The 23,068-nt window shown below is 37.3% G+C and overlaps 1 protein-coding gene across 1 annotated transcript in view; it reads right to left on the reverse strand.

Moving 5' to 3' along the window:
• The window catches only part of acad11 (acyl-CoA dehydrogenase family, member 11), a 104,114-nt gene that overhangs the window by 7,224 nt on the left and 73,822 nt on the right, over positions 1-23,068 (reverse strand). The window contains exons 14-18 of the mRNA XM_056450163.1: positions 20,387-20,459; positions 8,337-8,422; positions 6,950-7,021; positions 6,583-6,737; positions 3,599-3,715 (exon numbers count right to left, since the gene is read on the reverse strand). Coding sequence (XP_056306138.1) covers positions 3,599-3,715; positions 6,583-6,737; positions 6,950-7,021; positions 8,337-8,422; positions 20,387-20,459 — 503 coding nt within the window. The remainder of the gene's footprint in view (positions 1-3,598; positions 3,716-6,582; positions 6,738-6,949; positions 7,022-8,336; positions 8,423-20,386; positions 20,460-23,068) is intronic.

Below are 23,068 nucleotides of genomic sequence, written 5' to 3' on the forward strand. Positions count from 1 at the left end.
GCCAGACTCATAGTAGATGCAGTATAGAGTAAATTTTGCTTGATGGATTTAACACCAACTGTTTGTGATCACTTTCAGAAAAGAAAATTAGCAGCCTGTATGTAATCTTTTCAAATTTCCTTTGCTAATAATATGCCGGTGTGTAAGTAAATTCCAAATATGGCTACGTAAATAGTCTGTAAGTTTCTTTAAAAACATAGACCGGCACAATCAGTTTATAGAGGAGCTAAAAGGAAACCCAAGGGCAGGGTGTAAAAAGAGAATGTGTCTTGCTTGCTTTCGAGTAACCGAATTTCCACCTGATGTTCTGCATGATTTAATGTATTACTCTGTACAGGGTTTGTACACATTTCTAAAAGGAACACTTAGAAGTATTTCTATCTAAAACTCCATAAATTCCAGGTAAATATTCAGGACAAAAATCTTCACGTAATGTTTCTGTATTGTGGTGAGCATTCCAATGTCATTTTGCCAGAGAGCCAAATCACCATCACCTGCAAAACTCTCATCCATGCCAATCGCTGCCAGCTGTGCCCTATAAAGAGGAGAGGAAATAAGCAGCGGAGGAAAAAACACAGTGAGCCTGGAAAATCCAACAAATCCACATGATAACTCACTCTCTCTCACCCAGACTTGAGCGGCTAGATCAGTGTCACACCTGCACAGACCACAACAGCTTTCACCCTGGAGCATGAGCACTCAACTGACCAGACATCACTAGTTACCTTTCCCCCAGTCACTTCACAGGCACCTATGTACATAAACTACGCTCCAGGGTTTTTGATTCATCTGTCAGTTTTGTGCTGCGTTTATCCCTCTTCTCACCACAACTGGTGGAGAATGTGGGCAGAAAAGGATGCATAAATACATGATCTGTAAGAAAACAAACTTTTACATCTAATCTCGAAGTTTCAAAATAGTAAAATAGTGAAAACTAAATTGGGTTGCAGGGGAGAGAGCGATGGCTCAACGCTGTAGGGTGAGTAACTTCTAGCAATCCAGAGCCTGGTGGATGGCTGGGTGTTTGATACGCCAAACAATACTTCCAAGTGCTCCTTTTAGAAAAGTACTGCTGGATGGCAAGCCATTTATTGCTTTACTCAATACCATGAGTGCCATTACTCTGGTCCGGCCTGGGGTAGTTCAGCTCAGTTCAGAGATACCCAATATATACTAGCTCAGCGGGTCACCATTCCAGCCAGTCCAGGCACGCAAAGGCCTCAAACATTGGCAGACAGAGTCAAGCCACGGCGCCGTAGCCAGGCTCATTCAACATGGACTGCCAGCCAGCCCTTCTGGCCGACAAAAGATAGCGGTGAGGTTACAATTTTTTCTACTTACCTCTTTCAGCAGGTTATCGTTGGTGGCTCATTTGGAAGAGTGCAGTGTGAAGATGACACACTAAGAAACTGCTGGTCACAAGTGCAAATAGTGGTTGGTGAAGAAAGACTGCCAAAAGCATCCATTCACCTACTTTGCTATTACAAATGGTCTGCTGTAATGTGTCACCCAGCAACGGGGCAGAAGACAGGGGGCAGGTGGTACCAGACTGGAAAATTAAGTCCTCACTGTACTAGAGTTGGCCAACTCTAGATCCGGGCCACTCTAACATGGCACAACAGATCGGTGACCATTTTTACTGGCCTGGGCTTGAAGCTGATGTCAAAAAGTACTACAAAGTTACCACCCGTCAGAAAACCTCTCCACAATGGCCTCCCCTAACCCACTGATCACTTTTCCTATTAATAATCCTTTTACTTTTCCTATTTATTAATTATTTTCAACTGTCACGTGTGCACCGTGTTGCAGTGCTGAGCGACGCATCCGGTGTGTGACGGCCTATTCTTTCAACTGTCATGTGCATCCAGTGTGTGACGGCCTTTAGAGTCACTGTCACATTTGGCTTGCTTGGTTGGGGCTGTTATTTCTGCTCTTCAGTGGAACATCCTTCAACAGTAACATTTATATTAATCTGATCAAAAGATTTTTAACCAACTAGAACTACACAAGTATTCTACACCTCTTTTGCTACTTGCTCCTAAAAAATTAGTATATTGTGGAGAACTATCTGTGTGAAGTTTGCATGTTCTCCTCATGTTTGTGTGGGTTTTCTCCAGCTTCCACCAGAGTCCAAAGATATATCCCAGTGTAAACAGATAAACATATGCCAGAGTAATTGGCGGCCCATTCCGCTGTGGCTACCCTTGACAAATCAGCAACTAAGCAGAAGGAAAGGGAGTGTTTGCATGACTTGGGATTAGACATTAACCTTGGGATTCACCTTAGTGAGCATCACTCTCATAGGAACCTGTTTAGTTTAATTTAACGTAATGTATTTATTTTTTTATTGATATATATTAATTTATATCTCAGCTTTGGTCTTGTTTGTCAGTATGACAAACTAATGCTGTCTGAGGATTACAAGCATCTGGCTGCCCTATTCACATTTACAGGGTCTGACAAGCAAACAGGAGCCATAACAATTAAACACTTAAAAATCAACAACAACATTCATTCATCATTTTCTTTTCGGCTTAGTCCCTTTATTAATCAATCGCCACAGTAGAATGAACCACCAACTTATCCAGCATATGTTTTATGCAGTAGATGCCTTTCCAGCTGCAACCCATCAGTGGGAAACACCCATACACTCATTCACACACATACACTACGGACAATTTAGCTTACCCAATTCACCTATACCATATGTTTTTGGACTTGTGAGGGAAACTGAAACACCCAGAGGAAACCCACGCGAACACCAAGAGAACATGCAAGCTCCACACAGAAATGTCCACTGACTCAGCTGAGGCTTGAACCTTCTTGCAGTGAGGCGGCATCGCTACAAACTGTGCCACCACGCCGCCCTCAACAGCACGTTCAATTCAAACCTATAACACACTGGCAGGCAACCAATTTCAAGACACTAACACTGGAGCAATGTGTGCTTGCTAAGGAACCCTAGTTAAAATCTGTCAGTGGCATATTGAACCATTTAACGTCATGACATGAAAGACTAGGGTAGACTAAAATATACTTACAGTACAGTAGTCCACACTTATTAAAGAAAAGACATGTAAAACTTTTTCAACATCTTCAAAAGATATAAAGGATTTAACCTATTACAGAAGTTAAAGAAAGAAAAAAAACTTAACTATAGTGAATTTAAATGTTGGTCAAATTTAAGAGCGGAATCAAAAATAACTCCCAAATGTTTCACTGAGTTTAAAGGACCATATTTAAAATTTGGTTTTGGTTTCCAAAGATAATAGCTTCCATCCTTCTGTCTTTACTAAGCATATGAGCAGTGTTTACAAAAAAATGTATTTCTGTTGATTCTGAGTGACAGACATAGATTCCAATATAAGAGTAAACTATTGAAGAGTCTATGCTGTGTATGTGTGATTCAAGGTCATTCAATATGTCAGGGTTAATCTCTGCTCTTTCATCTTCTTACAAATTGTCAATTCATGAACTAGACAATGATGACTGAGATATTAACAGTGTAAGAGACAGTAATAAGTTTAACCACTTCAAACTTAAATCACAGAATATCAAACCATTTCTAAGCAAAAGAATGATAATGCCAAAATGTTACCTGTTTCCTTGCAGCCTTGTTGCCCTGTGTGTCAAGTGTGTGAGCAGCATGTAGTGTCAAAAGACGCGTCTGTGCAATTGTGATTCGACATTCAGCTATCCAATGAGCTACCACCTCCTAAAGCCAGAAACAAACTTCATTATTAAAGCTTGACAATGACACAAAACTAAATCAACACTACATGATTGATGTGCAGTATGTGTACAAAATGCACAAGCTGCAATACACCTTTCATCCACAGGATGTCAGCAAAAAGCCATGAGGTTAGGGCAGTCAGTGGGCAATACAAGATTTTACTCTGAATCAGAAAGAACTTTATTGCTAGGTATGTTCACACATACGAGGAATTTGTTTTCGTGACAGAGCTTCTACAGTGCAACAGGATTACAGAGACAGGACAAAAAACAGACAATAAATATATTTAAAAAAAAAATAGAAGTAGTGAGTGCAAATATACAGATTGACAAGTGTATGTACATGTTTATTACTATATACAACATTATATGTGCAGCTGTTATGTGCAAATTGGCATGTAAAGTGTGTTGTTAAATAAGTGTATATGTGTATAAAAGTGTATAGCAAGTAGTGATGTTGGTTTCGCAATTATTATCATCTAGTGTTCATGAGATGGATTGCCTGAGGGAAGAAACTGTTTCTGTGTCGGGCTGTTCTGGTGCGCAGTGCTCTGTAGCGTCGACCAGAAGGTAAAAGTTCAAAGAGGCAGTGTGCTGGGTGTGAGGGGTACAGAGTGATTTTGGCAGCTGTTCTGCTCGCTCTGGATAAGTACAGTTCTTGGGGAGTAGGAAGGGTTGTACCAGTGATTCGCTCAGCAGTCCGAACTATTTGACGTATTCTTTGGAGGTCGTATTTAGTAGCTGAGCTAAACCAGACAGTTATTGATGTGCAGATAACTGATTCAATGATGGAGGTGTAGAACTGTTTCAGCAGCTCCTTTGGGAGGTTAAACTTCCTCAGCTGACGAAGAAAGTACAGCCTCTGTTGAGCTTTTTTAACAATGGAATCAATGTGAGTGTCCCACTTCAGGTCTTGAGAGATGGTGGTGGCCAGGAACCTGAATGACTCCACTGCTGCCACAATGCTGTCCATGATGCTAACAAACATGATCCTCACATAGGTCCCTGGTCTGTCTAGGTGTTGCAGAACGTAATGCAGTCCCATATTTACTGCATCATCCACAGACCTGTTTGCTCTGTAGGCAAACTGAAGAGAGTCCAGTGAGGGTTCAGTGATGTCCTTCAGGTGGGCCAGCACCAGTTTTTCAAAAGACTTCATGACCACAGATGTTAGTGCCACCGGTCTGTAGTCATTTAGTCCTGTAAGTTTGGGTTTCTTTGGGATGGGGATGATGGTGGAGCGTTTGAGGCAGGAGGGCACTTCACACCACTCCAGTGATTTGTTGAAGATCAGGGTGAAGATGGGGGCCAGTTGGTCAGCACAGTATTTTAAACAGGCTGGTGTTATAAAATCTGGGCCTGGTGCTTTTTTCCTCTTCTGTTTCCGGAAGACCTGGCGGACCTCATCTTCACTAAACTGAAGTGCAGGTATGGGGGAGGCGAGGGGTGGTGGAGTTGTTAATGGTGGCATGAAGAGCAGTTCAGAGTGGATGTGGGGGGTTTCCTCAAACCGGCAGTAAAACTCATTCAGGTCGTTTGCAAGTCGTTCATTGTCTACAGTGCTGGGGGAGGGTGTCTTGTAGTTTGTGATGTTTTTCAGACTTTTCCACACAGATGCTGAGTCGCTGGAAGAGAACTCACTCCTTAGTTTCTCAGAATAGTTCCTTTTTGCGACTCTGACCTCCTTTTCCAGTGTATTTGGCCTGTTTATACAAGGCCCTATCCCCATTCCTGTAAGCAACCTCCTTGGCCTGACGTAGCTGTCTGAGTTTTACAGTGAACCATGGTTTGTCATTGTTGTATGTGAGTTGAGTCCTGGTAGGAATGCACACGTCTTCACAGAAACTGATATAAGATGTTTCAGTCTCTGTGAGCTCATCCAGATCGTTTGCAGCAGCTTCAAAAACACTCCAGTCAGTGAGGTCGAAACAGGCTTGTAGATCCCGCTCTGTTTCGTTAGTCCATCTTTTCACAGATCTTAATACAGGTTTGGCTGTTTTCAGTTTCTGCCTGTAGGTTGGAATGAGATGAATCAAACAATGGTCAGAGTGTCCCAAAGCTGCTCGTTGGACGGAGCGGTATGCATCCTTTATTGTAGTATAGCAGTGATCCAGTATATTGCTGTCTCTTGTGCGACATGTAACATGCTGTCTATGTCAAGATTTTACTCTGGCAAGTTTGAGGACCATCTCTATATACAACAATAATTAAACAGTCATTCTATTGCTCCTATGGTCTATTATAATCTCCTGATAAACATACAATGTTTCATCCACAACCCAACATCAGGACACCCTTGTGAAAATAAATAATTAAGTATAATTAAAAAGGAGCTCTTATTGCAGAAATAGTACACTCCCAATGATTATACTTAGCTAACTGAATTTAATGTTTGAACAATTAATTGTAATTAAATGTACTGTAAACTGTATGACACAACAATGATGATGATGAACAGTCTTTCAACTGAAACAAGAATGAAACGAGGAAAATTTAAAGGGTGGGGGGTGGGGTTAAATACATGAAGGCAAATAAAAAATGTCAGTTGAAACTAATGTGTGCTGGGAAACCGACACAGGACAGAGCAGAGCATTTCTTAAAAGTCCAAATAAGCAGCATGTTTTAGAGCATATGTGCTTTTTTTATATACACATTTTTTTCTATTGTGTACTGCAACATAAATGGCAATCTAAAATATATCTTATATCTTATATAAGTAAATGTAAAATATATTGATTCAAGAATCAAAATTAAAGATTATTATTTGTCACATACACAGTTAAACAGAACATATTTAACAAGCAGTGAAATATAATTTATAAACTACAATCAAAAACATCACATACGTACATGTTGGTAAAGTCTTTTTCCAAAGGTTTGTCTTTGGGCTGAACGATGGCAGAGCAACTCCAGTGCACACTCTGCCAGTCCTACTGCCCTCATGCAGTGATGAAGTCTACCAGGCCCCAGCCGTTTCTGAGCTATCTCAAAACCCCGCCCCTCACCTTCAAACAGCCAATCAGAGAAGAAACATTTGCTCAAATATATATAGATAGATAGCTTTTTTTTTACTTTTCTTTTTAAGTATTTTCTAGTATTCCAAAAAGATTTGATTAATTTCTATAAGCGCCCAGTGTTTGGAAGTTATTGAATGCAAACACATACATTTGATGGATCAGTGCAGAAATAAACACACATTTTCATAAATGCATCTCACCAAGGATAATGTTGGAAGCAGGAACTCTCACATTGTCGAAGTAGATCTCAAAATGGCCACCATGAATCGCATCTGCAAAGATAAACTTAATTTCACTGTATGGTATGGAAATTCTTAGAATTTCCTACACACATAATCTACAATCTGTGTCACTGCAGAGTGCATACTGGAAAGATGCAGTGGAAAGACAAAAACAATGCTGGAGAGAATCAAACTGAGCATGAGAGAGTGATGCAGATGTGGAATGATAATGAGAAATGGGCTTTTATGGCCCGTTTCCACTGAGTGGTACAGTACGGTATAGTACGGTTTGGTACGGGTCACCTTTATTAGGCTTTGTATCCACTGCCAAAGGGTACCAATGGTATTAATACATAAATACTTATGTATAAATAAATGTTTATTATTAACCATTCTATGAACATGATTTGATTATAGCTGCAGAACAATGATAATGCGAGAAAAAAAACATTTATGAACACATACAGAGACTTGCAGTCACTGAAATGTTACCAATTACAAATAAAAATACCCAAAACTTACATTTTGGCTTTATTTGGCTTCATAAAAGATACAACACATATATAGTCAGTACAAACCTCTCATCTTTATATCACCAACACATGTAATGTTAACACATCTTGTTAAAAAGTAAATACATAATTTAGAGTTCATAATAGTCCAAAAGGCGATGATGATAATTAAACATTGCAGTTTTTTCATCTTTTAGGTTGCTGAAAGAATCATTTGCTCTTTTGTTATTTCGCACTTCACTCTTGCGCTTGTCCGTTTCTGAAAGGATTGAATTGCAGAAGCTCAAACATTTTGTTATTTGAAATATAGACGCTCATGCAAGCTCTCTGGACAAAGTGAAACAGCTTGTGCTTTTAGACAGCCTCATAAACAACAAGAGGACAAATGGCGGATTCAGCTCTTCTTCTTGGCTTTGTGTCAGTTTATCAAGAGGACGACAAGGCTTGTTTATATATTTATATATGTATATATTATAACGATGTAATTTCATGGCTCTGTATTTAAAAAAATGGCACTTACTTTGTTTTCATTATCCTGGCTTGTAAACTAGTGATGTTTCTCTGTAAACAAATAGCGTTCAGCTAAACATCTAGCTCTGCCTTTTGGTACCCTTTTGTCGTGCTAGGTACCCTTTGGAAAGTGTAGCCAAAAATTGGTATGATACGGTTTGCTTTTTGGTACCTTTTGACAGTGGAAACAGGCATAAAAGCGTACCGACTTGTACTGTACCATACCACTCTGTGGAAACAGGTCATAAAGCATATAGATGAAAAGAAACCATCAAACAGTGAACTTGAGGTGAGAGGATCCGATAAGCTTCATGTTGCATGACAAATGTTTACTCAGAACTCACCGTCCTGTCCAAAAACAGTAAGTGGCCTTATCTTCTTCACTCCTGGTGTGTTCATAGGGACCAGAATCATGGTGTGTACCCCATGCCTGAAAACATTTGCACATTTACACACATATTCACCATTAATAACACACAGGTAACACTTTAAAATGGGTAATGACATAAAATCTATACACGTAACAACTGGGCCAAGAGCAATTGCCACTGCCGCCATCACCTTCGTAGCTTTGGCACAAACATTTAACCATTCATTAGTCGTTGTTTGTAAGCAATCAAAAATTACATTAGACTTTGTTTTGTTGCACTTGTGGCAGAAAGCAGAATGCAGCGAGCTCGAAAAAAAAAAACTTAGCTTGTTATATTATGTAGTCTAATCATCATCTTAGATATCTATCTTTCTATCTATCTATCTATCTATCTATCTATCTATCTATCTATCTATCTATCTATCTATCCATCTTTTTATATATATCAAATGATATATGAAAATGAGGGCAGTTAATTTTGAAGGCGTGATACATGTTCTAGTACGAATACATGGCCAGATACTGATGTCAGTAACGGTACATCCCTAGTTAAAACTGTTTATTTTGCAAATGTCTGCCTCATTTTTGCCTTATTTTGGACAAGTGGTAAATGCTCACTTTGTTTGAAGAAGGGTTGAGGTGCAGGGAGTGTGGATTGATGGTTTGAGTTGTGTGTGGTGTTTGCCCAGCCTATTTTGACCTTGAATGCAATATTGCTTTAATAGGTTATTGCTCTGAAATGTCATTATGTAAGCAAATATGGGATAAACGAGCTGGTGAAGGCATCCGCCTGTCTGCTCTATGTGCCCTCTCCTTTGAGCAGCAGAAAGAATTGTTGTTTTTCAGAATGACACTCAATGTGAAAAATGGTATTTAGAATATGAACAAGTACATTAGAACAAGAGCTTGATGAAAGTAGAATGAAGCGACAGCAATGGGTCGAGCATCAATGCCTAAACTTAATAAAAGAGGGGAAACTATAATTAAAAGCCCCAGTTTGTCCCGAGGTAAACATTGCTAACAATTTGCATTTGATTCAGCCATTAAACAAATATGATAATGTTAAGACCGCTTTTCAGGCAATGTTGCCATCCGATAATTGGAAAACAATCATCCACAAGTCAAAGTTGTTTGTAGTTTGTGCAGCAACTCAATCTGCTGGCCTAGCAAAGACTGAAGTAAAGCCTACGAAGTGTGTACATCTCTAACTGTGACTATTATTTCTGGTGATTGTATTGGTGATCTTATAGTCCAGCTTATAGTGCCCATTAAGTTTTAACCAGTAATTAAAAAAAACTGCCTTGCTGGTCATGCAAGGGTAAAGAAGTATGACAGAATTCTATGTACTGATGTTTTCAATTTTGTTAAAACTTGCCACACATGTCAGCTTACTGGTAAAACTGCCCACTCTGCGTCTAATTCCAGCTGTGTGTCAACAATTCAAGAGTCTCATCACTAACTGCGTCAGCCCACATCCTCTTCCTAGCTTTAAAGCTGGAAGTGAGTATTTGCTTATGTGCCAGGTTACTCATTGTCTGGCAACTTTTCCATTGCCTTCTATTAACATGAAAACCATTATAAATCACATAGTTCATTTAAATTTTTACCTAAAATTAACCATTCCAACCAGGGAACTAAATTCATAGTTCAAGGATGAAACTCTAATAATCACCTATTGTGTCAAATCACCTATTGTGTCACTCAGTTTCTACTGAGTGGTATGGTATGGTTCGGTTTGGTACGCTTATATGGCCGTTTCCACTGTCAAAAAGCGTACCGAACCGAACCGTACCACTTTTTCGGCACTCTTTCGAAAAGGTACCAAACACGAGAAAGAGTACCAAAAGGCGGAGCCACATGCGCAGCTGAATGCTATTGGTTTACAGAGATACGTCATTCACTTACGCAACAAGCCAGAATGAAAACAAAAAACCCGCCATGTTTGAAATACACAGCCGAGAGATTACAGCGGAATTATAAATACATATAATAATGAGCCATGGTCGATCTGGGCTCAAACAAACCTTGTCGTCGTCTGGATGAACAGCTACAAAGCCAAGAAGAAGAACAGATTTACCCTGTGCGGCGTAGTTTTTTACGAGCCAGTCTGAGGCGCGAGCGGTTTCGCTTTCTTGCTAGCGCTCGCGCGCGTCTAACATTATATCTGAAATAACAAACTTCTTGAGCTGATGATAATAACCTGCGCTTGATTATTGACGTGCTTTTGAAACCCGATCCTGTCAGACACTGACAATTGCGAGAGTGAAGCGTGAAGAAACAAAGGAGAAGCCGGAAAAAAAGGAGCACATTATTTATTCAGCAAACATGAACAAAATGCCATGATTAACTAACTTATTATCTTCACATTTTGGACTAATATGAACTCAGAATGATGGAATTGTTCTCTAACAGTTCTTTAACTGTAACTAATGTTCATTTATTTAGTTATTTAATATAAGTACAGACGTTACAGTAGGCTGTTTCGCACTGTCATTGATCTGCAGTTATAATTAACTCATGTTCATTGAAAAGTTAGTAATAAACATTTCTACACAAGTATTTATGTGTGTAAAGCATCTGTTTTGTAAGAAGTGCTTTTCATGATGTAATTTTAAATTAAATGTAAATAAATAAATTTACATTTTGTAACATTTATGATATGTAAGTGACCCTTACAGCTTTATTGTAGACATTTCCTCGAGTGAGAATGACGTCGACTGAAACTTTCTGTCATACACTACGCCCACCAAAAGGGTACTCTTGTTAGTGGAAACGCAAGCCTGATAAAGGTGACCCGTACCAAACCGAACCGTACCGTACCAGTCAGTGGAAACGAGCCTTCAGACGCAGAACTACTGGCCATACTACTGGCCATACTACCGGCCATACTACCGGCCATACTACCGGCCATACTACCGGCCATACTACCAGCTTCCTTTCCAGCGCCACCTGTAGAGATCTGCTGGGGGCTTTTACTTATTTAAAGCAGATATTTTTCATCTTGACTAAGCAGAAATAACTATACCATTCTTGCTCTAAAGCAGAAGTAGCTTAGCAGATCTTATCTGCCAAAATGAAGCTTATGTATATTTTATATACATGACATAAAATGCTGGTTGAACTGATTACTCTGACAGTTGTCATGACTGAACTTTACTTCAATTTGGTAAGTGTGTGATCAAAGTTCGTCGTCAGCAGTACTCAAGAGTCAACAGTCAACTGTTTTTAAAGACATACCTTAGTCAAAATTATTTAGTTACTAAGTTTACAGTAATATCCCTACAATATTATGGACTGAAACATCTGCAGTAAATGCTGCTCTTCTAATGTAAACATAAACACTTTAATCAAACTATTACCGTCGTGTAAGCGTTTCACTGTGTATGATTTTTGCCACATTTTGTGACAGCATAGTCTAAACACACACGGCTGTTTGATGCTATTCTCTGCATCTACAGAGAAATACAGAGGTTTTTTTTTCTTCCATTCGGCATGCGGAATCAAATTCCATTAAAATTGCATTCCTCCAGCAGTTGCTTGCTTCCAATATCTTGTTTGTCAGAGTGGGAATGCATGAAACGTTCCTTAATAAGTGAAAATGTCAAACTACAGTTAAAGTCAACAAATTAAAAATGAAACACTCGAAATTAAACTCCAGAGAAAATATGGATAGCGTGATGACGCAATGACGTTAATCATTCTGTGTGCTATAACATGTAAAACGGGATCATGAAAGGAACATTCAAAAAGCAACTAATGTAAACACCTTAATTATATTCTTGTCTTAATCAGATTAAGGCAAATAATTTGATTACTGATGTCCATGTAAACATAGTCACTGTCTATCTCCCCTGCGTCTGTATTTGTGTTGCCTTTGTGAAAATCAGCACGCGCACATAATGAAACTCTTCATGCAATGAACTTTTCATGCAAACCCTTACTAGACTCACCCACTTCCCTGACTTTTTTCAAACTGGAGGTGTGAAAACACCCTGGTGAGATGGGGGGTTCATGGCCCTTTAAACATAGCTTAGCCACCACGTATCATGTGCAGATCCAAGGAGCTCTTGAGTGCTTTCATTTCACATTCAAATTTTGAATCAGGGCCTACTGCATCCGGGTGAATAGAGACTAGAAAGAGGCCTGCCATGGCTGATGTTGGCAACCAGAGAGGTTACTCAACAGAGTATTGGTTTAAGCACAGACAAGCATGTCTTTGTGTTCATGAGTCCCTGGCTGTCTTGCATGACAAGTGGAGTAATTCAGAACTATCTGGAAATTTGTCAGACTATGTATTTTGTTTCTGATGAAGACTTTCATTGACCTGGAATCTGGCTAAAGAGCACCCTAGAAACTGTCAGTAAAAGGTTGTTTAGCTTTGACAATTTAGCATAGGTGATCAGTTCAGTATGCTTCTTCCAATAGTAGTCGTTAATCTTAAGTGAGCTTTAACATTCTCAAGCTGTACTACAATCCAAGCAGACTTGTCCCAGTGCTGGCTAGTCCTGTAATACTTGTGGACAGCTCCTTTCATTCCTATTGTACACATTTTGTGACTGCCACACAAGTGGAGTTAAAGTTTCCTGATGATTGCCTGTTGCAGGGGCAATAAAAAATGCTGACACTATTTAAAAAAATGCTGTCTGATCTGAATTTGATTGTTGGTCAACAACAAGAATTAATTAATTTGTCTTCATCAGTTCTCTGATATGACAATGCTTTGAGGCATGACACAGTAGATGTTCTTCACCTATCGGTCAGCACTTTTATCAAATTTTATTAAACAACCTTGAGATTTTGGAAAAAGGAGGTCTAGTATCTGCTGGTTAAAAAAATTGGCCAAATACTACTCCTCTAGCTAGTTCTGAGAGTGATTAATGGTTAAGAAGTCTGATTTTATCCACATATTGATGGATTCAGATTTCTGTCTCCCAATCTCTCCCAGCAAGCATCAACGTTTATCCTTTTCTCATTATTTTATTAATATGATTATTTCAATAAGTATTTACCTTTGAAATGATTTTGACTAATGAATACAGTTAACACTGCTTAATGTAAGAATGCTCAGTGTCCATGTTTCTCTCTTTGTCTGTATATTTTAAAATAATTTTCAGGAGCCACGAAACCAGGTCATAGGTCGTGGCGACCTTTTGAGTGGAACTGCTGAGCTTGACGACTGGGAACAACTTTTTTAATTGTTATTTCTATGAGCTAATACTGTCTACAGTGATTTTGCTATTTTTATGGTTAATTCTTTTTAAAGTGATTTCCTTTTTATGCAAGATAGACTTTGTGTGTAGTAAGAATATAGCAGCCATGAATGCTGTTTATACCGGGTTTAAATTATTTTGATAAGACTGCTGAGAGTACGAAGATACAACCTTGGGTTTGTATAGCAGATTTTCTCTTGTGTGTGTATATGCATCCGATGGGTCAGATCTAGAGGTCTGAGACCAGCTCTTAATCGTCTACGGGCGACCTGACCCAAGCCTCCTGTTGCCATCCCTATCTGGATTCAGATATGACCGCAAATTGATGTACATATTTAAAATTGTCTATCTTTGATTTAACCAATAGAAACCTGTTACATGAATCACACCCTTCATGGAGAGTACAATATTTATTGATTTTTTGATTGTAAGCAGAACGGCCTAAGGGAGTGTTGAAGCTGGCTTCTTCTGATGAAACTGCAAGTTAACTGTCTTTTTATTCAATCTCTGACTTCAGCTCTTTTCATCTGACAGACTGGTCATTCTTTGGGTTCAAATTGTAAATTATCCCTACAGTATACAAAAAATGCAATCCAAATAAATAAATAAATAAATAAATAAGATAAGATAAAGATCGATGGAGAGAGAATCTATGTTTACGTCCAAAGATGTGAATTAAATGTATGCGTGAAACTGGAATATTGCATAAAATATTTGAAAATAAAGCATCGTTTTCATCCAATGAGTCAAAGAGAACAAAATCGCCACTTCCTGATTTACTGGTGCCAAATATAAAATAAAATAAAAATAAAAAACAGAATTTACTGCAGTAGGAGAACCTCCTTAAATCCTTTGTTTTAATAATATATATATATCAATTAATTATAACTAATTAATAATATAACAACACCAATACTAAAACAGTTAAGGCGTTTTTAGAATGACCAAAACAACATTTCAGATGTTTTACAATGTGCTCAGCCTGCTTGTTTGCCCATTCACACACACATTTTTATCGTCACATGATCCCTTAAAACATAATCACATGACTTTTTAATGCTCATACTCCAATTTGTCCAGTAAAATTGTTTCCATGCACAATTTTTCTAATCGAATAAAAAGATTATCATACTCAGTTATGTCCATAAATTTTTTTATGCTCATTTTCAAAATACATGTAGGAGCCTCCTTTTTCTTCCAAAACAATAGTAATAATACTTGGATGTAGTTAAACAGTATGCATACTTGATAATAAATGCATTTCAGGCTTCCCACTCTAAACAAATGTAAAATCATACTGACTTTTCCCTGAATTCCACTGGCTAAAAAGCAAAATTTCTATGACCTACAGTTGAAATCCGAATTATTAAACCCCCTTTGAATTTTATTTATGTTTAACAGAGCAAGGAAATTTTCACAGTATGTCTGATAATATTTGTTCTTCTGTAGAATTATTAGCCCCTTTAAGCTATATTTTTTATATATTCTACAGAACAAACCATCTTATACAATAACTTGCCTAATTACCCTAACCTGCCTAGTTAACCAAATTAACATAGTTAAGCCTTTAAATGTCACTTTAAGCTATATAGAAATGTCTTGAAAAATATCTAGTAAAATATTATTTACTTAACTTAAATTTACTTATTTATTTAACTGTATACTGAACAGAAAAACAGGCAGCTGTTGTGTTGAGCAGTCTATCCAGAATTCTGCGAATTAATGCAAAATCAAGAAAATGGTGCAAAATTTAGAAAAGCCTGGCTTTTTTTAATTGCCATAAATTTCCAGCAGATTTTGGTCAGCCAGGTCACTGTTTTATATTAAATTAATCATATTACATTTGCATATTAAAAAATGCTTATCCGGTATCATAGACATTAGAGCTGCACAATATAACTTTTCAGCAATGATTCTACAATATATGGATCCTCATGCCTTATTCACACTAGCAGGAACTTTGTCGCTGCCTGTCACTCTAGGTGGCGACCTGCTGCAAACGCAGGTCTGAGTAGGTCTGCAGCACGAAGAATCCAACCGGCCTCTAAGCGAGCTGATCGAGGATCCTGTGAGCTGATGCTCCTATTAGCTCCTATTGGCTGTTGCTCAAGAAAGTCACTCTTCATTTGCATAAAGTTTAAGGATTCTTGATACTGTTGCGGAGCTCGACACGCCCACCTGGTCGCCAACGGTCGCTGATGTTCGCGTTGACGGAGGTCGCCGAAAGTCGCTCACTCTCAGTTGAAATGAAAGGTCTCTTGTCGCTTTGCCACTATGAGTCGCTCGTAGTGTGAATGAGGTTTTAATAGTTACATCGCATGGTCTGCAATATCAAGTAAGTATTATAGTTGACCAGGAGCACAGTTCAAGACACATGAGATTTGTTGAGACAAGCAAAGTTTAATCACAAAAAAGTGAAAGTTTATCATTTGCATGTTACTACACACTGTTATTTTACATTTGATTATGCAATTTATTTACCTGAAAACTCCCCTTTAGACTCCTCAGAAAAAAACATTTAAGAATTGTTTATTGCATTTGTATCTTTGCCCTAAAGTATTCGTCTATGCTTGTGATTCATTATTTATTAATTATTTCTTAATTTTAAGGATATGCACTGCCATACTAAATCATCCCAAACAATCTAAAATTATTTCCAAATACAGCTTTTCAATTCATCTGGTGAAATGTTATTCATATCACAATATATATTTGCAGAAAAAAAAAATAATATAATGTCACATTTTTCAAGTTTCGTGCAGCCCTAATAGATTTGTATGGTATGGTTGCGTTTCTCCTTAGTTGTGTGACCTGCTTTAGATGTAACATTATCACAATGCACATTTAGCCACAACAAAACAACACAAGAAATGCTGCAAAAAAAAAAAAAAAAAAAAAAAAAAAAAAAAAAAAATATCGGCACACGTTTTGAGAAAAGGCACCACAAAAAAGTTATTTTAGGCTGCAATAATCTAAAAAAAAACTAAAATCACCCACAAACTGCATGACTTGGACAAAACAATACTTAAGTCTCGCTGACTTTCAATGTCTGGAATACATTTCTGATATGTATAGTGTGTCCACTGTCTTATCGGAGTGATATAAACACAAGTCTTTTTTTTTAATTTTCAAAGAAAAAATAGAATCCAAATCCCAGTGATTTTGAGGTCCCACCGCATTGTGACGTAGGAGTGCTGTTTCCCCGCCCACCAAATTGATCTACAACTGCATATTACAGTGGTAAAACGTATACACATGACCACAAAACAGGACTTTCAGAAACTGGGATTATAATATGTTCAACTCTCTGTGATCAGCTGCTCCTCAAGAATGAGTTTTACAAGTTTAAAACCTTTTTAAAACAGAGCATGTTTGTAATAAAGAAAAGACATAGAGGTGTGTGTGTGTACTGCAAACTTTTTAATGGCATTTGTGTGTGACTTATTATTGCAAAACAATGTTTGGTTGAATAAATTCCACCACAAATATATCAAATAAACTATTCATTTGTAAAGACAGTCACTTGTATACTGCTAAGTGAATTAGCCATTCAAACGAATCAATTGAATGAATTATTCAGTGATGAAATCTGTAATTTGGTGTCACCTAGTGGCAGTTCATTTTGTTGATTATTTAAAGTATAATAGTTATTGAAAACATTTTAATCAATCAGCATTGTTGTAATCAAATTATGTATTATAATTAAAATATTAATCTCACAACAGGTCAAGCAATTTGTATAAATATTAAAAATATTAATAATAATTCATAACTGTTTTATAAACATTTGGTTACTTACAATAAACCCTAATAAAACCTTTAGCATTTCTTATTTTGATTATTGTTTGGCTTCTTGGTTTTATATTAAATAAACGGTATTTAGATTCTAATCAGCAATATTACATAATTCCTAATGAATTAATACATACAGATGACTTAGTCCAACTGTGTGTGTGTGTGTGTGTGTGTGCGCGTGTGTGTCTCTGTGTGTGCGTGTGTGTGTGTGTGTGTGTGTGTGTATAAAATAAACACCAATTCACAGGAACTTATTTCACTGTGGAGACATAGACAGAGGTCATCGTGAGTAAACAAATGTATAAGTCATATAGAATAATTTTTTTAAAGAATGTAAAAAAGCCAGTAGTTTCCTGTGAGGTTTAGGTGTTGTGTTATAGTGTGATAAAATACAGTTTGCACAATATAACATCCATTAAGCATATGGAGAGTCCATCTTAAGAAAATAGCAAATTAGACATGTGATTGCGTGGGCTGCTCTAGATGATGTTTAGGGCTCTTTTTTTGTCCCAGTCTAGCCCTGTTCCCAGAGCAACATCAGTCTGTGTTGTTGCTGCTGATCTCCTGATAACTTGGCAGCTCGTCATGTCTAGATGACATGAAAAATGTGACCTAAAGTACATATAAATCTTCTGGGTGAGTTATGTAACAGTCTGTTTTGTTTTCCGCTCATTTTCACTTGGGTTTTACACCTGTGGAATTTACATGAGAACAAGAAAAAAATTGTGTCTGAGGCTCAAAGTATGAGAAAAGCTTATTTAAATGAACTGAACTCTTATTATTTGACTATGTCTATGTATGCCTAGATTATAGGGCACCTTTAATGTTTATTCATGAGCGATATGTTTCAATCTTAAGCATCTTAAGTAAAATGCGATGGTGACAGACAGACAATGAGACAGATCTCAGTTGATTTAGCAAAGGGACTGGTTTAGCCTTGGTCATTAATCTGACCCTATTCCATATAATGTTAAATGCAAAATATTTACAAATAATAAATATAATTTATAAATACATATTAAATATTTAAAATAAATATGTGTAAAAAAATATTTAATAATAATAATAATAATAAAACAAATTTGCCTGTTTGACTAAGTAGGTACACAATAATATGGGATAATGTACTTGTGTTTTGAAAAAATCTGATGTATTTTGCTTTAAAGTTTTACTTCTGTAGTTTTTGTAGTGAAAGTAACTCAAAGGTAATACAGGAGTAATGTAACATGTTACAATGACACACAGTATTATTTTTAAATAACAGAAGCAAGTAATCTGTAAACTATATGTTGTTTTCAATCACGTGGTTCTGATGGCATGCACAATTCAGATGGAGGGCAGAAAAAAAAACTGAATGGGAGACATGGAGAAAAGTCCATATTTTTGTGATGTATAACATATTTCAAAGGAGCTATAAATAGAAAATAAGCACATATGTTGGGCATGATCCCTATATCATGAAGAGGGCAGAGTTTTCTACTGAACTAAAATATATTGGCCTGTCAGACTGTTTAAGCTATTACGTTACATGAAAATAATAGTAAATACTATAGAGTTTGAAAGCATATTATAGATAATTACTTGAATTAAACTGTCATAGTAATTATATAGTAGCTGTGGTACAACACAACTGTAGTAATAAACTAGTAAAAGTATCCAATAATCTATTCTATAATTATACATCCTCATAATACATTACAGTTTACACTGCCGTTACAGTATTTATTACAGTTTATCAGTTTACTATACTACAGTTTTATGTAGCATTCATTAACAAAGAGTTGCACATATTTTGCACTTTACATGGTTCAAAAACATATATATTATAAATTCCTACAGTTTTTCCTCATGTGAATATCTTCCAGACATCACGCAATAACAGATGAAAATATACAACAGCATAGACGCATAGTTGTTATTTATTTACTTTTATAAGGGGGAAAAGTGCTCCACGATAATAACCGTCTAGTTTTGTCACAAGGTTTGCATTTCATGTTTGTTCCGTTGATAAACTTAACATCAACAAACATTCACCACTGCAAACATCTCGATGTTCACGTTACGCTTGTTTATTACACCAAAACGCCAGTAAAGATGGATTATTGCAAAACAAGATGGAGATTACATAGCAGGAGATTACATGGAAGGGTTCGTTATTTATATTGAGAATAACAATTATAAACAACATAAAACAGAAACATTTTGATGTTCTAATAGCGATTCCTATGTAGAAGAATCACTTCCTGCCCTCCATCTGAGTCTCGCATATCATCAATGACGTCATGTGAAAAACAACTTATTACATGTTTAGAGGTAACTTGCATAATACTGGAAATAAAGAGAAAAGTCTGTTTAGGTTTACAGAGATGTGCCTTTTAACTCAGATTTTTATAACCCCACAAGAACGAAAGAATGATCATGTCTAATTGTTTAAAAAAAGTATTTAGGTATAAAGTTTGAGATATTCTGAAATAAATGAAGCTGTAGTATGAATATCATTTTTGTTGCATATATTCTATTATTATATTATTGCTATTATTATAGCAAATTAGCATGACCTAAATCGATCATAGATGAGCAATATCTGCTAAACATATATTAAAAGATAAAACAGTTTTTTATTGTCATAATTTATCTTAATGTTACTGCATTTCATTCATTCATTTTCCTTCCTACCACAGTGGAATGAACCACCAATTACTCTAGCATATGTTTTACATAGGTTTGTGATCACAAAAAAATCCAGCCCGTCTGCCATACAGGAGTGTTAAAACTGATCTGACTGTGTTATTTAAAGTCAGCTCAGTGAAAGAAGGCAGTCAAAGCAGATCTCAACACTGACCACAGATTACATACCAGATCTGCCAATGCCAGTAATAAATAAATTCAGAAAAACAGCTCAAATAGAAGCTGTGTCAGAATTTACCCAGTCTACCTAATACAGATACAGGACTCGAAGAATTTGCATGCTCATTTAATCTGACAGTGCTGCTGAAAAAAATGACAAGAGATACAGTACCTTTTATTATTTGAGTCCAGTGGCTTGCTCCTGCACATAACTATGGCAATCTCACACTTAGGGTTACCAGCACCTGGGGTGGGGTGGAAAGAGAGAGAAAATGTTAACTCCATGTATTAAAGCTATAACAGCATTTACCAATAAATAATTATTTTGGTGTGTGTGTGTGTGTGCGTGTGTGTGTGCGTGTGTGTGTGTGTGTGTGTGTGTGTGTGTGTGTGTGTGTGTGTGTGTGTGCGCGCGTTTTTCATTTCAAAATGTTTGCCAGACAAATGGAATTTTCCACAGAACTGAGCTAGACTGTCTGATAGCTAAAATGACATGGAATTTCAGAAGATAACAGAGAACTGAATTGCTAGAAAAGGAATTAAAATTCGGAAAAGTTGACAGCTTGAATGAATCACTATTTGTGGAATGATTTTCCTGCAACCATTAAATTAAATGTTTATGTTTATTTATTTATTTTTAAAATACTTTTTTTGAAGTGGTGCTGCCACAAACTCAGATAGTAGTGTTAAGATGATATGCAGATGTCAAAAGTAGGGGTCTAACAGATCACAACCCACAGTTCAGAACCCAAGTGATCCACGGATTAATAACTTTTTTTGAACTTGTAGGTTAATCCAACATTCATAAGGATTGCAGAAGGATCACCTCAAATGTCATTCAAATCGCATGCAAGAAAGCATTTTTGGCTTCCCTGTAAAACAATGATGATGAAAAAACTTGTGGCGGGACCTACCAAAATGCTTTCTTAGGTTATTAATTAAAGGTGTTTTCTGTCACTGTTTGTATTTATTGTTTACTGTCACTGTTTGCATTAATGCATTCAGTGTAAAGCTGCAAAATTAAACATTAAAAGATTAGGGATCTCAATACAAACCTGCGTAACATGAATGACTTATTATTATTAATATTATTATTAATCCTTCGAAGTGGTACATTCAAATCTGTGTTTGATCGAGAGAGATTCAGTTTTTACACTTTTTCAGTTAGTGACAAACAGTCAAATAACACAAAAGCACAAGGAGAACAGTTTCTAGTTCAGATATAAACACTGATGTTTATGGTAAAAATTAAAATCACCAAATGCGGTCCGCAGGGTGATAGTTTGTGGCCCCGTGGAGCTGAATGAACCAACCAATTACAGTGGGGTATATGGCCCTCGGGGATGGTACATTGGCTTGACGCAGCAGAGATTTGTGAAAACTTGTGAAAGTTACAGCAGAAAGTTTCCTCTGTGCTGCCTTGTTTCTACTAGGCACATGCAGACATCCGTCCCAGCACGCTTCATTCACAACACTTCAAAAAAGTTTTTCTAAGTTGCTGCCCAGCGGGACATTATACGTAGATTAATGTATATAAATCAGTGTAACGAGGATGCTGAGGCTTTGTTTGAATCCATATGCGGAAGTTTATTAAAAGGGTGAGACAGAGACATCAACGTATTAACAGGCAAATAGTTGGTAACAGGAAAGCAGTCCAAACCAAGCAACAAGCAAAGGGGCAAATCCAGAAGACGTAATAATAATGCAGGCAGAGGATCAGTGCAACAACAATCAGTCCAAAACAAATCAGAAGGGCAAAGGCAGAGAACATACGTGGTCAAGGCTGGCAGGATCATACACAGGAATGCAGTCAAGAAAGTCACTAGGAACAACGCTTGGTACGACAGGTAAACTGGCAATACTTCGCAAAGAAGCATGGCCTGAGCACTCATTGAAGTACAGCACAAACAGGAAGTAGCCGCAGAGGGAGTGGAGCTGAGTCAGTAGTCGGGCGAGGGCTCCCTCTGCTGGCGTGGCGTTACAATCAGTGGTTAATTTGAGCCGGATTTTGCCGGATCCTGTTTCGGAAAATGTCAGACTATTTGCTTTATTGTGTTTTGCATTTATTTTAATGGATTCGGCATTAACATGTGCGCGGTAATACCTGCACACGTGTGTGTGTGTGTGTGTGTGTGTGTGTGTGTGTGTGTGTGTGTGAGAGAGAGAGAGAGAGAGAGAGAGAGGGAGAGTGAGAGAGAGTGAGAGAAATGGCAGTTGGCTGCAAAAAAGTCAGCCAACATAATTTTTACCAGAAATGTATGTTTTTTATGACCCAAATCTTGACTAAACTTATTGGATACTCATCTGTGAACAATAGAGGCAGAAGAATATTAAGGTAAGACCTCTAAAAAGAAATTAATACCAACTGAAAACTGCATTCAATTAAACATCAAGCTAACAGCTAAAGCTAACACCAGTGGCAGTTATTTCAGTTAAGAATACTATGGGTCTACCTAGAGCTGAGGCATTTATCAAAAATGAAGAGGAGCTGGAGATAATCTATCCAAGAGAAACTAAATCGGTTAAAGAAAAGCATGAAAGAAATCTTATCCTGAGAAAGAATCCAGAAATATTATTGTCTGACTACAGTGGACCAGAAGACAACAGAGTCCAGTGTAACCTGCTCTTCTTTACTGAACACCCATCAGCCTGGCACACCGTCCTCTGCTCTGCCATGGCATGTATGAGAAAAGGAGGCATCAGCAAAGGCAAAAAAACAGCATATGCTGGTAAGGTATGTTTTGATGCTGGTATGCTGGTCTTGCTGGTCTCAATGCTGGTTTTGCTGGTTTCAATGCTGATCCTGCTGGTCTCAATGCTGGTCTTGCTGGTCTCAATGCTGGTTTTGCTGGTC

This window comes from Danio aesculapii, chromosome 24, assembly GCF_903798145.1.
Source record: "Danio aesculapii chromosome 24, fDanAes4.1, whole genome shotgun sequence".
NCBI lineage: Eukaryota > Metazoa > Chordata > Actinopteri > Cypriniformes > Danionidae > Danio > Danio aesculapii.